Source organism: Bombus bifarius, unplaced genomic scaffold (genome assembly GCF_011952205.1).
Source record: "Bombus bifarius isolate JDL3187 unplaced genomic scaffold, Bbif_JDL3187 scf7180000007970, whole genome shotgun sequence".
NCBI classification, from domain to species: Eukaryota; Metazoa; Arthropoda; class Insecta; order Hymenoptera; family Apidae; genus Bombus; species Bombus bifarius.
This window is the reverse complement of record NW_022884356.1, coordinates 6,255,050-6,268,432: the sequence shown is the minus strand read 5'-3', so window position 1 is coordinate 6,268,432 and position 13,383 is coordinate 6,255,050. Positions and strand designations below refer to the sequence as shown.

Below are 13,383 nucleotides of genomic sequence, written 5' to 3'. Positions count from 1 at the left end.
CTTCAGAGATATTCAGTTACCTGGCTTTATCCGTATAACATCGAATAGAAAGTATTCATTGACAAAAATGTACTTTGTTGGCTCGTTCGAGTAATCACAATAATCCAAGTAATAATCATGCAATCATGGTTGGGCCTTCGAACGCGGAGATTGATTTCCTTGCGAACAGTTATATATCCTGTGGTTTATTTACCGTCGAGTACTTCATTCTTGATTCTGAGGAATTCTGTTTCGAAGAACCATTATACCGCGATAAAATTTGTTTTGTTTTCAAAGAACAATTTGTAAAATAAAATATGGGAAAGAATTTTAGCGAACATATCGTGATATTTCTTTAATTTTAATTTACTCGAGTTTATAAGACGATATGGAACAAAAGAAAGAACATGACAATTATTCGTAATATAAAATTCATAAAAGTAAAGATCGATTTAACACTTTCATCCCATACTCCTTAATACATGAATTATTACGTATATTCATCGTAAGTGTTTAATATATTCACCATCTATATTTATTTAAGATATTCACCACCTAATATGATTGCAATTAATTATATTCTAATTATTCACCATTTGCCGATCCTTTCCAAAGATTCTCGAATTATAAATTTAAGAATAACGATATAGAACGAAGAACAATGCATGGAAGAGACAGAATGTTCGTTTATCCTAAGAGGGAGATAATAAAATAAAAGCGCTTAAACAGGTATCCCGATCGCGTTACCTTATATGTTCAGATCTATCGTTGGCTGCCGAAAATCAGTTTCACCTTGGATCAGCGTAGTCGTTTAGTCGTCTTGTAGACGCCTAAATCGTGACGAGGGCCGTTTCATCGTTTCTCCTCGTCCCGTCGAGTTTTTCCAGTTTCACGTGGATTGACAGACCGACTACCATATAGAGTATCTAGTCGAGACGACGGCAAGCATGAATGGAGCGCCGCTCGACTGTCGCATCAGTTCTCGAGAACTCTCGATCGACGTCAGAAAATTGCAAGAAAGATAGGTGCAAAAACGCGGCGAGGGAATCCAATAAACACGAGAAACGTGTACCAAGCGAATACGGAGGACCGTGTTAAAAACGAGACGTTTCCACGATATTTCATTATCTACTGTCATTCACGAAAGTATTTGAACGTTCATTACGAAACTTTTCTATCGATACGTTAGGTGTATTTTACAGAAAATCTTTCCAAATTCTATCGGCTTATCGCGCGTATCTTTTACGAGTGTGTTGTGCGCGTTGTACAAAACATGTTGAAGTTCTCAAGATTACATCGTAGCAAGCTACTTTACCTCTATATTTCACAACTTCCTTCAGTTAAAGATGTCATCGACCGTAACATTGTTATTTCAAGCTCTCGTTCTTATTTTCAAATGTTTGAAATATTCGCAGTAGCGAGTGTACAGTGCGTGAATATCCTACGATCAAATAATTAACGATATCCGTTTAAGCATCGAACTTGGATGGTATTGGTCGTCGGTTTACTGAAAGAGCGACACAACTGAGAAAACTAAAGTACGATCCTTGGCCCGCCATATGTATATCCATACCTGTGCCACCGGTAGCAGCTCGTCTCTCGGCAAAGGTCTGCAGCGACGATCGCTTTGCTCGCGGTATCTCTTCCTCGGCTCCTCTCCTCTCGACCCTCTTCTCCCACTCGGCCATCCGTTCGTCCGTCTGCCTGAGATTCCGTCGCCGAACAGTGAATCACGTCCATTGACTGGACGCCGGCCAGACGGACTGGGCCCGACCATATACAGACTAGATTCACTCGTGTCGTCGGTCGCGCGCGAGCGAGAAGTCGATGCTCTCTGTGCAGCACGGCCGTTGAAAGGGAGGAAGAGAGGAAGGGAGAGAAAGAGAGAGGGAGAGAGAGAGAGGGATAGGAGGCTGGCTGAGGTACCTTTCTGTAGCCGCTTCCTGTCTCTGCACCGAGCGATGCCGTTTGCGTGGCATAATGGGCCGCCGATCGTTTGGACGACGCGATCGTACAGGTGTTCGATCATACGAGCCAGTGTTTTCATTCCTTTTTGGTTTCGCTTTAATAACAGCTAAGCCGTACAGTCCGTTCGTTCGGTTAATGATACGGACCGCGGACCAATTAGAGGAACGTGTATTGAAATGTCTTTATTGGTACACGAATTGCTGAGCTCTCGGGGATGTTTTACGTTTCGATGGAAATAGACCTTGGTGGAAATTGGGAATTTTAGTTAACGAAAAGCGTACTCCAGTGAGCGAGACAGTGAACGTTTTTAATGGATAGAGTGGAAAGCGGTGATTATTGTTGATTTTGATTTTCATTATTTACAGTGGTACATATTAGAGAATAGTTTTCATAGACAATTCATTTCTTGCGAAATGCTGCGTACGTGCTTTATTAAACATGAATTGTTGTGCAAGTTTCTCGGAAAGAGGCTTTCAATTCGCGATCAAATAGATATATGTAGAGATATGATCCAGTAATACGTTAAATATAATTAATACCGCGTTATAAATTCAATTCGTTTCGTTATTCCGCGCTTAAAATTTCCCCAACGTCAATTTCTTCCGTGTTACTAAATTTATCCGAAGTTAAATGGACAAAAACACATCGGAAGATTAAAAGATCATCCGTCGTAGAGCTTCAGGTGTAATTTCGAATACTAAAACGTATCAATCGCCAACTACCAAATCCTTACGAATCTTAACGATCCGTCGATTATACTCGATGAAATTATGCCAGAGGCTTCAGGTTCTTATTCTCTGTCGAGTACTTATGGTCCGCTTTTGCTTCGCCTCGAAAAGATACAAAGAGGAAGAAGGAAAGACGAGAGGGTACGAAAAGTGTGGACGATATCGAGGCGTGCAACACTTTCTCCTGTTTTTAAGAAGCAAACGAGATGAAAAAAGAAGCCTGTAAGGGCGCACGAACTGCGGCAAGGGCAGGAATAATTGGGGAATCAAGCTGGCAGAGAAGATACAGTCTCGCGAAGGATACGATCGTTCGTGTAATTCGACCTTACGTCCTGCGAGATGCTCGTGGCACTGATCGATGCACCACGATATATAGGGTGCGGCGAAAATTGTGGCGCAATCCAGACCGGGGCGACTGCTTTTAAAACACGTTGAAACTTTTGTAGGTGACTTTAAGAAGAATACGACGGAACATCGAACGAAAGTTAAAGTAGATTAATAACATCGATGTCAGTCAAATCGATCAATTTTATTCTGTAAAAAATTCTTCGCTCGAACCCTTTCGGAATCCAAGTTTCTCTTTTTCCTATGTGATCGATGTATCGATAGAAGAAGCACGTATTTTTGGATAGTTTTGTTAGGAAGATTCGAAAATCTGGGATTAATTATGCCGAAAATAAATAGATATATCTAACATGAAACATCTATAAACATACTTATTTAATTGATAATTATTACATAGACTCTTCGTGTAACGCATTGTCCTTCCTTTCTGATAAGAGTTGAACGACCAATAGATAGAATTTTAAACAGAATTCATCTTGTTACGGCCAACTTACTATAGAAACCTCGAAAAGATAGCCTTCTTCTTTCCTTCGCAAAAATATCGTAAGATAAAAGATAGAAAAATATTAAAAATAGCATAAGTATAAGCGTTTTCCATCAGCGAGCAAACAGGACAAGCTGATAGCGTGGAGGTATAACGGAGGAGCGAGAGAAACGTTCCGGATTTCCATCGTGAGAGAGAGCTAACTGGCTTCATTGAAGCGTATCAGAATCGCGCGGCGTAAAAGCGGGGATGCACAAAGGAAAAAGATTACCAGAACGAGACTAGGCCGCTGCATCCGGTCGCACAACTGACCTTGACTTGTTCGTTCTATTCTTTGACGATCGACGGAGTGACCACCGAACCGCTTGACTATCTAGGTATTCACCACCTGTCGCGATTCTATCGAGTCGAGAAGGATCGACCACAACCGCACCACGATCCACTGCCGTCCAACTTCCTCCCCTTTCGTTCGCTTTTTATCCCTTCGAAGTGGAGACGAACGCGCGCGACTGAACTCTCCACGGGATACTTTTGCGCCGCTGATGGAATCTAGTCGGTGAATTTTTCACACTGTCAATCGATAAATCGATGCACTACAGGATTTTCTTAGCGTTATTCAGGATATCGATTGGTAAGGTCGGCGGAACGAACGAGTTAGTCGTTAAGCGAAATAATTTAAGCTATTGAACGTTCGTTTTCAAATCTGAAAAGATTCTTAGTTTTAGTTTTAATCAATCTATGGCGGAATTTTGGAATATCGATCGGTTAGATTTGTGGAAGGGTTTAGCTGTTCGAACAGCTGTTTTCAAATCTGCGAGAATTTGTAGTTTGGGTTTCGATCAATATGGTACGATCATCCGGGTTATCGATTGATCAGAACGACGAAACGGACCAGTTAATTATCGAGTGGAACGTTTAATCGATTGGAGAATTATTTTAAAGTCTGAGAAGTATCCTTAACCCCGTTTCTTTGATCGGTCAGTTTTGTGAATAAATATGTAACGTGGTAATTAATTCAAGGGATTGGAAAATTATATGGATCAACGCTATCAGAAGTATTAGAAATCTATTTAAAAAATTATCGTAATTGTACTTTTTATTTTAAGCGTCTATCTAAAGATTCATTCGTAAAATAAAGTTCCTCTCTCGAAAGAATTTGAGAAGCAATAAATGCAAAGTAGAATTACGATTATTAACGCGTAAAGAAAGAGGAGCAATCTTTTCGATTTCGAAATAAAGAAGAGATACAGACAAACGTATAATTTTCGTATTTTCAGGGTGCTTCTCGCGCAAAACGCATTACGCAAACGAGAAACCTATGGTGAATTAAGAAGAGGAACGCGTCTAGACAGAAGATCTTAAAAAGGAACGTTTGTTTCCCTTTGCAGCGACGAGTTCTTCTCGAAGGCAGAGGATAGGAAAGAAAGAAGAACGAATGAAACGGGATCCGTATTGAGATTTCTTGAGTTCTGCTATAAAAGGCAGATCGTCATGGAGGAAATTCGGTTCGAATCGCTAGAATTTCATTGCACGGTGCATTAAAATGATGGGTTCGTTCAACTGTGTTTACCTTCCATTGCAACTTTCTGACATTGTCCAACGTTTTATCTTGCCTTTATTTATACGCGTCCCTTCGGACGCTTCTCAAGCTGAAAAGAAACCAATTCCATTCTGGATTCAATCTTTTGTCGCGAAAAAGTTTCTTGGAAGCAGTTTAAAAAGATAATTCGTAAATTTTTACGATGTTCAGGCTTTCTTTAGCCTTTTAACACTGCTGTTACTTTGTTTTATAGCGGATTCTCCTCTTTTCTTGCGAAAACGAGAAGTTTTATTACTCTCTTAGTTGTGAAGTATAATAGCGATAGTGATTGCGTTTTATATTCCTTGATGTTTCGTGATGAAAATGTTGGTATATTTTTAAGAGTATTTTTTTACGAGTAGAAAGTTTCGCAATAAATTATTTCTTTGCGTTAATCGTGACAATTTCAACATTCTTCCCCTGGTCTTTATCTTAAGAAATAAACGTCCAAACATTTTCCAAAACACTTTATTTATTCAATTTACACGATTTATCTACATTCCGCAGAAAACTCAAAACTCAAAACAAAATGCCCATCAATTTTTATTTCCACGTGGCGATCATCTCCTCTTACCCGTTCTTATTAGTGAAAGGAAAAAAAAATAACAAATATAATTTCATCATATATACATCGTCAACATGGCCAACAATTCAGTTATCTTCTTACAAGACGACACACTGTTCCAAATATCACGTAGCGATCAACCCCCAAATTCTACCTATACCACTTCGTTGTTCGATAAAACCACCCCCGAGTCACGTTCCTCAAATTCCAATACACCCTGGATCCACCCAATCAACCTCTTACTCGTCAACATCTCGATGCATCTCAACGCCAACACCTTCGTACCATGTGGAAAGAATCCCTACCCCTGTACCATCCCTATTTTCCTTCTTTTCTTAGCGATATGAAGCAAGTGCACGAAGACGGTAGGAAGCAGAGTCGGAAAAAGGAAACGGAGAAAGGAAGGAAGTACGGAAGGAAGTGCGGAAGGAAGGGTGCAAGTGGTGTTGGTGGGGGTTCTGGTTGTACCGTTTGAAGGGGGTGCGCTGCAAGAAGCGCGTGGTAGGTCCGGCTGCAAAGGTATCGTCACGTGGCCAAGGGGGCGGTACCGTTTTCTCGTGGCCGCCCGGTATAAAAGAGAGACGTAGCACCGGTGCATCCACCAATTACTATTGCACTTTGCCACCGGGACGGAGGCAAGGTCGCCGCCGTTACGACCCTCTTCTCTCAACTCGAATCGTCGTCGTTCGCCGTCGTGCGTGTGTGTCACGCTGTCCGTTTCTATTCCCCGTTTCACGCTCTTCAATGGACTAAAACACAGTACTTCGCTACTGCATCGTCGCGCTCGTTCTGCACGATTTATCCGCGGGGACGCGTGCCCTCACGCACGAATTTCCACGCGGCTGTCGACGCACGCCACCCTTAAAAACACGGACCAGCGACACGGTGACTGGTGATCGTGATGTATGTAAAATATGTTCGTACATGATATACACGTAACCGCGATTTCGTACAAGGAATTCGAAGGAACTCGATGTCGGGGATATCCGCATCCCGTCTGCCTCGTAAAACTCGCGTCGCTCACGCAACCGCGTGTTCGTCGGTTTGAGGGTGCTCGGTAAGCGTCAACCCTTCACTGCAAAGAACGACACAGTTACGGGGGATGAGGTTCTTCGCTACTTGCTTTTCTGCGAAATTTAATACTTCGCTTCATCTTGCTGTGGGCTTTGTCGTTTTTGAAATTTGCCGGTTAATTCTTGTTAGGATTTTATTTTCTTTTTAAGAGTGGTTGGATTGCTATTATAGATTATTGTTTGCAGGCAGTAAAGGATTTTGCTTTCTTTGTTTGTCACATCTTCTTCTTTTCCTTTTTTTTTTTTTTTTTTTTGTTTTGTTTCGAGAGTCACGGGAGAACGTGTTTGTTTTCAATATTCTTGTAGAAAGGGCAAAATTGCACGATACGAGTAGCAGAAAAAGTAACGTTTTTAAGTGTTTAGTCGTGTAGCAAACGAATAAAACGAATCGTGAAATTACATGTGTTTTTTAAAGTATTGTTTCATATCATTTTATGAGGTCGTTCAATTGAGAATGTTTATGACCTTTGTACGAATATGGTGAATATATAGATTGTATAAAGTTAAGAAGGCTGTAGAAATTAATTTTTATTTACGAAATGAAAAGATTGGTTCCAATTAAAAATAAAAAGAAATTTCGACTACATTCGACTATATTTGTAGCGTGTTGTTTTTCGTCTGTTTTTAGAACTTTGATTTTTCTTTTAATTATCGAGTTGTCAATTTAGAGATCGAGTTAAAAATTAAATCATGTACTTTAATTCATATAATTCAAAATAAAAGAAAAACGTAGAAGAAGTTTACAACCCAAAGACGATTGAACTGAAAGAATCGGTGTAAAATCGTTGGAGACAGGGACAATTTTTAAAACTAAAGGAGCAAAAGTTTGCGAGCGGATGAACGAGGTACAACCAAAAACTTTTCAACTCTCGCGTTCAATTTTATTCGCAGACTGCAAAACAAACCGCGGTAAAAGTACTAATAACAATCATTAAACCGTTACACGACTCGAAGGAGCAAGAAAACAGAATGGGCCATTTAGTGCAAACGGAAACTGAAGAAGCGAAACCGAAACGGGTGAAAGGAAAAACGCGATTCTCGATCGTCGACTCTATTGTTTCCTCGCTGCTATTATTATCATTTATGGAGAAAAATTTCTCGATTCAAACGTAGAGATGAAATTGTAGGAATTTTTGCGCGAAAATGAATTAAAGTGCGGATTACCGTCTCTCTTTCTTTTTTCTATAAAAGTTTGGAAGTTTACCGCAGGTGTATTTAACAAACATAACTTGTAGCACTATCTATGGTAATTTCTACAGTAGTTTGTATAAAAATAAAATTATGAAATTTCCGCACGACTTTAAAATTCAAACAAGTTTTTCAAAATAAAATGGGACCGTAATAAGTGATCGTAGTTTATTCGCTTAAAAGATAATAAAAATTATGGTCTTTTCACAAGCTTCGTTCTATTTATTTTTCCCGCTGTTTCTTTATTTTCTACTATATAAATAAATCGTGTGCTATAATATGCTTGAGGACTAAAAACAAGCCAATCGGTTGATCACGAAAGTCATTTAACTATGTTTAAAAGCTTTTATCGCGAAAAGGAAAAAGAGCGTTTCTAAAGAAAGCTATTTTTTTCACGCAGTCGATTTACGCTCGAACGCGAGAATCGTCTTTCGTCGCACTTGCAATTTCGTCCCCTCTCACCGCGCGCGACGCAAAAAGAATCCGAAAAATCCGTCATCGGAGGGACTAGAGTTAACGACCCTCGACGAGGGAACAAAGAAGACACTCTCGACTACTTTTCTTTTTTACTCCCCACTTCTCAAGCTTGTGGATCCTCGTCGAAAAAAGAGGCCTTACACAATTTATGCATCCGAAACAAACAGAAACGCGGCTGTACTATAAATATCGCGAAACTGGGCAAAAAATATCTGGACGTGCGGTGGGACCGATCCTCCTGTTCGTCCGGCGGACGACAACCGGACCAAAATCGAATCTCCCGCGGCGTGTACTTTCCTTCCACCATCCAGAGACGAATACCGGAAGTAAAGCAAAAGAGAGGGGTATCGCGAACCGGCGAAGCCTAATAGCCGGGTCCCGACAAAGAGGCGCGTCTCCTTCGCAAAAAACGGAAGGACGAGAAAGCGAAGGACCACGGAAGAGTAAAGAAGACCAGGAGAAAGAGGAGGAGGAGAAGAAGAAGAAGAAGAAGAAGAAGAAGAAGAAGAAGAAACAAACGTAGACGACAGGCGACAGAGAAGAAGAAAAATAGAAAGGAGAAATAGAAAGAAGGAAAAGAAGAGATACACTGAGGTAAGAAAATGAAGAGAAAAGAAAGAGATGGAAAGATAGAAGAAGGAAAGCGTAGGAGGAACGGCAAGATAGAGAGTGGAAAGAACGTATGGAGCAGTTTGGAGGAAGGAAGGAAGGCAGTCTCGGGGGCCGCAGCGAAGGGAGGCAGGAGGATGCAAGAAGTACGAGGAGAAGGAGAAAAGAAGGAAGAGGAGTAGGAGTAAGCAAGGAGAAGGAGTAAGTAGGAAGGAGGAGGTCGTCGGTGGTGGAGAAGGAGGCGAAACGTGCATGCATGCATGCATGAGACAGGCAGGCGGACAAACAGGCAGGCATACAGGCAGACATAGAGGAGGAAGGCAGGCAAGGCATAGAGGCATACAGGCAGATAGGCGAGTCGCTGCCGCAGCCGCAGCCGCGATCGCGCGCTCCAAGAAGGGAAGTGGGGACAACATAACACAGCGCGGCCGCGTGTGCAGACCGCTTTTGCAGAGCTTCGCTCGGCACACGGGGAAACGTTCCGCCTTGTACCGCTGCTGCTGGCTGCTGGCTGCTGCTGCTGGCTGCTGCTACTAGCTGCTGCTGCTGCTGCTGCTGCTGCTGCTGCTGCTGCCGCTGCTGCCTGCCGACTGTCGACTGCCGACTGCTACTCTCAGTCTGCCGGGCGGCCTCGTGCGCGCTTGGTTTCCATCCGACGAATCCGCGCGCCACGAAACTACCCGCGCTCGTTCTCGAGGCGGAACGGTCGAGCAAACGATTACGAACGAACGAGCTATAGGAGACGAGACGAAGGCGAGCGAGCGGGCGAGCGAACGAACGGACGAACGATCGGACGAGCTCTCACAGGCCGTCGTCGTCGTCGTACGTTACACCGCCGCCGAAAGCATCGGCTCGGAAAACGAGAGGTGCTCGTCGTCACTCCTCGCCGGACGATCGACGAGGATCCGTGAGTGAGGCAGGTCGAGGAGCCGGCTCTCGTTCGCCGCGCGAATCGTTGACGGCTCGATAGCCGCCAAAGAGACCCCAGGGTGACCGCGTTTTCGCGCCTCGCCGCTGTTCTTCGTCGCTTATCGTGTCCACGTGTTCCGCCAACTTTCACGATTCGTCACGGTCGCAGGAACGGGGAAAAAATAAAGAAAAATAAGGAGGAAAAGACGAAGGGACAGAAATGAGAGGATGATGTTAGTACGCGGGTGGTGAATCATCGAGTGACGTGATCATGAGACGATTTTCAGTTCGGAAGCGGAAGACGCGTGTCTTTTGAAATAAAAAGAGGAAAGAACATAGACAGAGAGACGGAGTCCGAGAAAGCAAGCCGCTGGTGGTGCACAGGACAGGACACTCCGTTGGTGCTGTTCCAGGCTGGGGACCACACGCCGGAACGAAACGGAACAGAAACACGTCGCTTCTTCTACAGGTGTTTCGAATCGATTTCTCGGCTTCCGCCAAACGCTCTTTTCCCCTCGTTGTCGCGCCGTGCTTTTCCTCGTGGATGGTGTGATGTTCAGTGAGTTTCCTTCACCGGACACGTGATCCGCTACTCTCGCACTGATCCTGTCTCTCGCTCTCGTCGCGTGCCTCTTTCGGCATTACAGTTTCTCTCGAGAGTCGCGTTTATCGGACGTGAAGTTTCACCGGACACACGGATTCCACGCGGATCGTTAATATTCCATCGAGAACGAGAAAGGACAGTGTCCCTTTACCGTAAGCCAGTTGTCTTAGAACCTGACACGAGTGTCAATTATTTCGAATCGTTCTAATTCCATTCTATATGACAGGAAATTAAGCAAGAAGAAAGAAAGGAAAAAAGAGACGATCGTAAAATTTTCAATCGCGAGGAAGTCGGTAAAATACAAAGGCGGTCGTTCCGATGGATCTTGACAGGCGGTGTGTCGCGTCACAACGACGTGTACGTGAAACTTTCTCGCGAAAATGCAACCGATATTAATCGCGTGCGATCTCGCGTGGCACCGTCTCCGCGCGTCCTTATAGTCGCGTGACACCGATTCTCGGCGCAGAGCTCAGGTTGGACGTGGAACGGGCCGCCCCGTAACCGAATTTTACGTCTTACGCACAGAGGCAGATGGGACGTTACGTGAAAGACATATAAACAAAATTTCGGAATTCAGAAAATCTTTTCGACTCGAGTTCTACTCGGTGGTTCCATACACGTACATATATATATATATATACATACAGACTACGTCTCAACGTAAACTAGATACACGTAAACGTATACACGCTATACATATATACAGTACAGAGACGTAAGTGACAGAGTGGCCCGGTTAACAGTCGGTTCGAAAGGAGCCGGCACACGACTCGAGTTGGGGGATCGTGACTGTAAACGATCGAACGTTTCAGCGAAACGGTGTGTTAAATGACGAGGTGGCCTAAGAGGTGGAGGTGGTGGTGGCCCGATACGTGGTAAAACGGTCCGGACGAGATTCGGGGAAAAGGACGGTCGCCACCGGACGGGGAAGAAGCGACAGCGGCGTGGCAGATGAGATGTGAAGCACGAGGACTACGCGGCGTGGAGCTGGCAGGAGCGAAGGCGGAAGTTAAGAAGCCAAAGCTGCCGAAGGCGGTCGCAGGGGCGGCGGTAGTTCGAGGGGGCACCTGGCGGGGGCCGCCTGAGATGACGACCCTGCGACGGGGTATCGTGGCACCCCGGTACAACACTTACGTCCTGGTTTCGCTGATCGGACTATTGCTTCAGACCCAGTCCGCCACGGGTGAGTCCAATATTTACTTTATGTTAAACGCAGTAAGTTGTACAGAGATGAAATTGATAAACTTTATCGAGATCAATTCATCGTTTTCGAGAAATTAGAATGTTACGAGATATAATAATCTTTTTATTCAAGGATCTCTTGTAAGTCGTTTTGTTTCTGTTGAAAATACACAATTGGTTCGCCTCCGCTAAATTTTATTATCTTTATGAAAATTATAAGTAATATTCAATGTAAAAAAAAAAAAAAAAAAATGGTCGCAAAATTCGACAGTCGCGAACGTTGATTTGTTCGATCTTAATGTGCCATGATATTCTACGCTACATAATTATACGACGATCATTCGTACGAAGGATAAAATCACTGTAATTCCACTTAACTGTAATTTCGTAATTGAGTTACATGCTACTAAATATAAACAAGTGTGCGGATACATTTCAGTAAAAAGTCAAAGTAACAACGTGAATATATGCGTAGCGTCTAATTGATATTTTGTACAGCGTGCAAAACACTATACTCGCAGCGATGAGTATAGGAAATAGCGCGTCGTCTATGAGAATCGTTCACGTCCGGAGTATTTATGTAGTATTAAAATTAATAAAGTCATTGAGTGCGATCAGACGATACAGCTTTTCATAGAGTGAATCGAACTTTGAATTGACCACATATTTGTGACAGTTTTCTGTATAAAATCATTTACAATTTTTTTTTTATAATTGTAAGAATTCCCTCAAAATTCAGCTTTATCGTAATACCGAGATTTTCGGGTTTCTTATAATTGTTAACTTATATGTTTCATTGTAACTAACATCTGTCAGTTAATCGTAACCGACAAAGATTGTTAGTGTTTCTTCTTCCGAATAGTTAAGATGTTTGATAAAGTGTTTATACCAGATGGTTGGGAAATTGGGAAATTATTTTTGATGTAACGGGCTGTTGATTATGTGTTTAACCTATAAAGCATGTTGAACGTTTTAAAGTTATTTTTGATGATGGTGGTTCTTGAATTATGTGGAACCATTTGTAGCGAAGTACGATTGAAATGTAATTTCTCTGGTATTTGTTCGTTAATTAATTCTATACGATTGATTTAATATCGATAGAAAATTGTTTAGTTAATACTGTATAAACAAATCTAATCTGTATATTAGTATTAATACAAAAAAAAGAGATAAATTCGAAGAAATTTACGAAAGATATTTAAGAAAATATATAAATAAATATATTCTCTTATCTTTATTACTACGATACGATTTATCGAAACCGGTGTTGTTCGTATGTTTAAATTCTTAAGTTAACGACGTTTAATCGTACGATTAATCGCGCGATTAATCGATAGAAATCATCGTCCCAAATTTCTCGCGTCGCCTGTATTAAAACGCAGCTGCTCCATGTCATAAAGATGTCAGGATGTTTCGAAAGAGTGGATCATTGTACTCCTACATTTTTCATTTTTATGTGCGAAAGACCTTCGTTATTGGACTTTTACTTTAATAATAATCGTATAAAGTCCGGCAGATATTGCCGTTCTGATTAAGTAGGTACGCTTATGTTGTACATATTAAGAACATCAGGACTCGATGTTCTTTATGTTTCTTAAAGTTGCTGCTAATTACATACAGCTATCGATATCCTCAATAAACGTCACATAACAATCACGTATATTTATTAGCAATACTTTGAGCAAGTCGCACG

The 13,383-nt window shown here is 42.2% G+C and overlaps 2 protein-coding genes across 2 annotated transcripts in view; both read left to right on the top strand.

Moving 5' to 3' along the window:
* LOC117213602 (angiogenic factor with G patch and FHA domains 1) overlaps window positions 1–5,478 on the top strand; it is a 77,656-nt gene extending 72,178 nt beyond the window's left edge. Inside the window, exon 10 of the transcript XR_004488691.1 lies at window positions 4,782–5,478. The gene's annotated coding sequence lies outside the window, so the exon portion shown is untranslated. The remainder of the gene's footprint in view (window positions 1–4,781) is intronic.
* Window positions 5,479–11,435: 5,957 nt separating this feature from the next.
* Window positions 11,436–13,383, top strand: part of LOC117212668 — a 67,669-nt gene continuing 65,721 nt past the window's right edge. Inside the window, exon 1 of the mRNA XM_033457622.1 lies at window positions 11,436–11,691. Within this exon, the coding sequence (XP_033313513.1) occupies window positions 11,460–11,691 (232 nt within the window). The 5' untranslated portion in view covers window positions 11,436–11,459. The remainder of the gene's footprint in view (window positions 11,692–13,383) is intronic.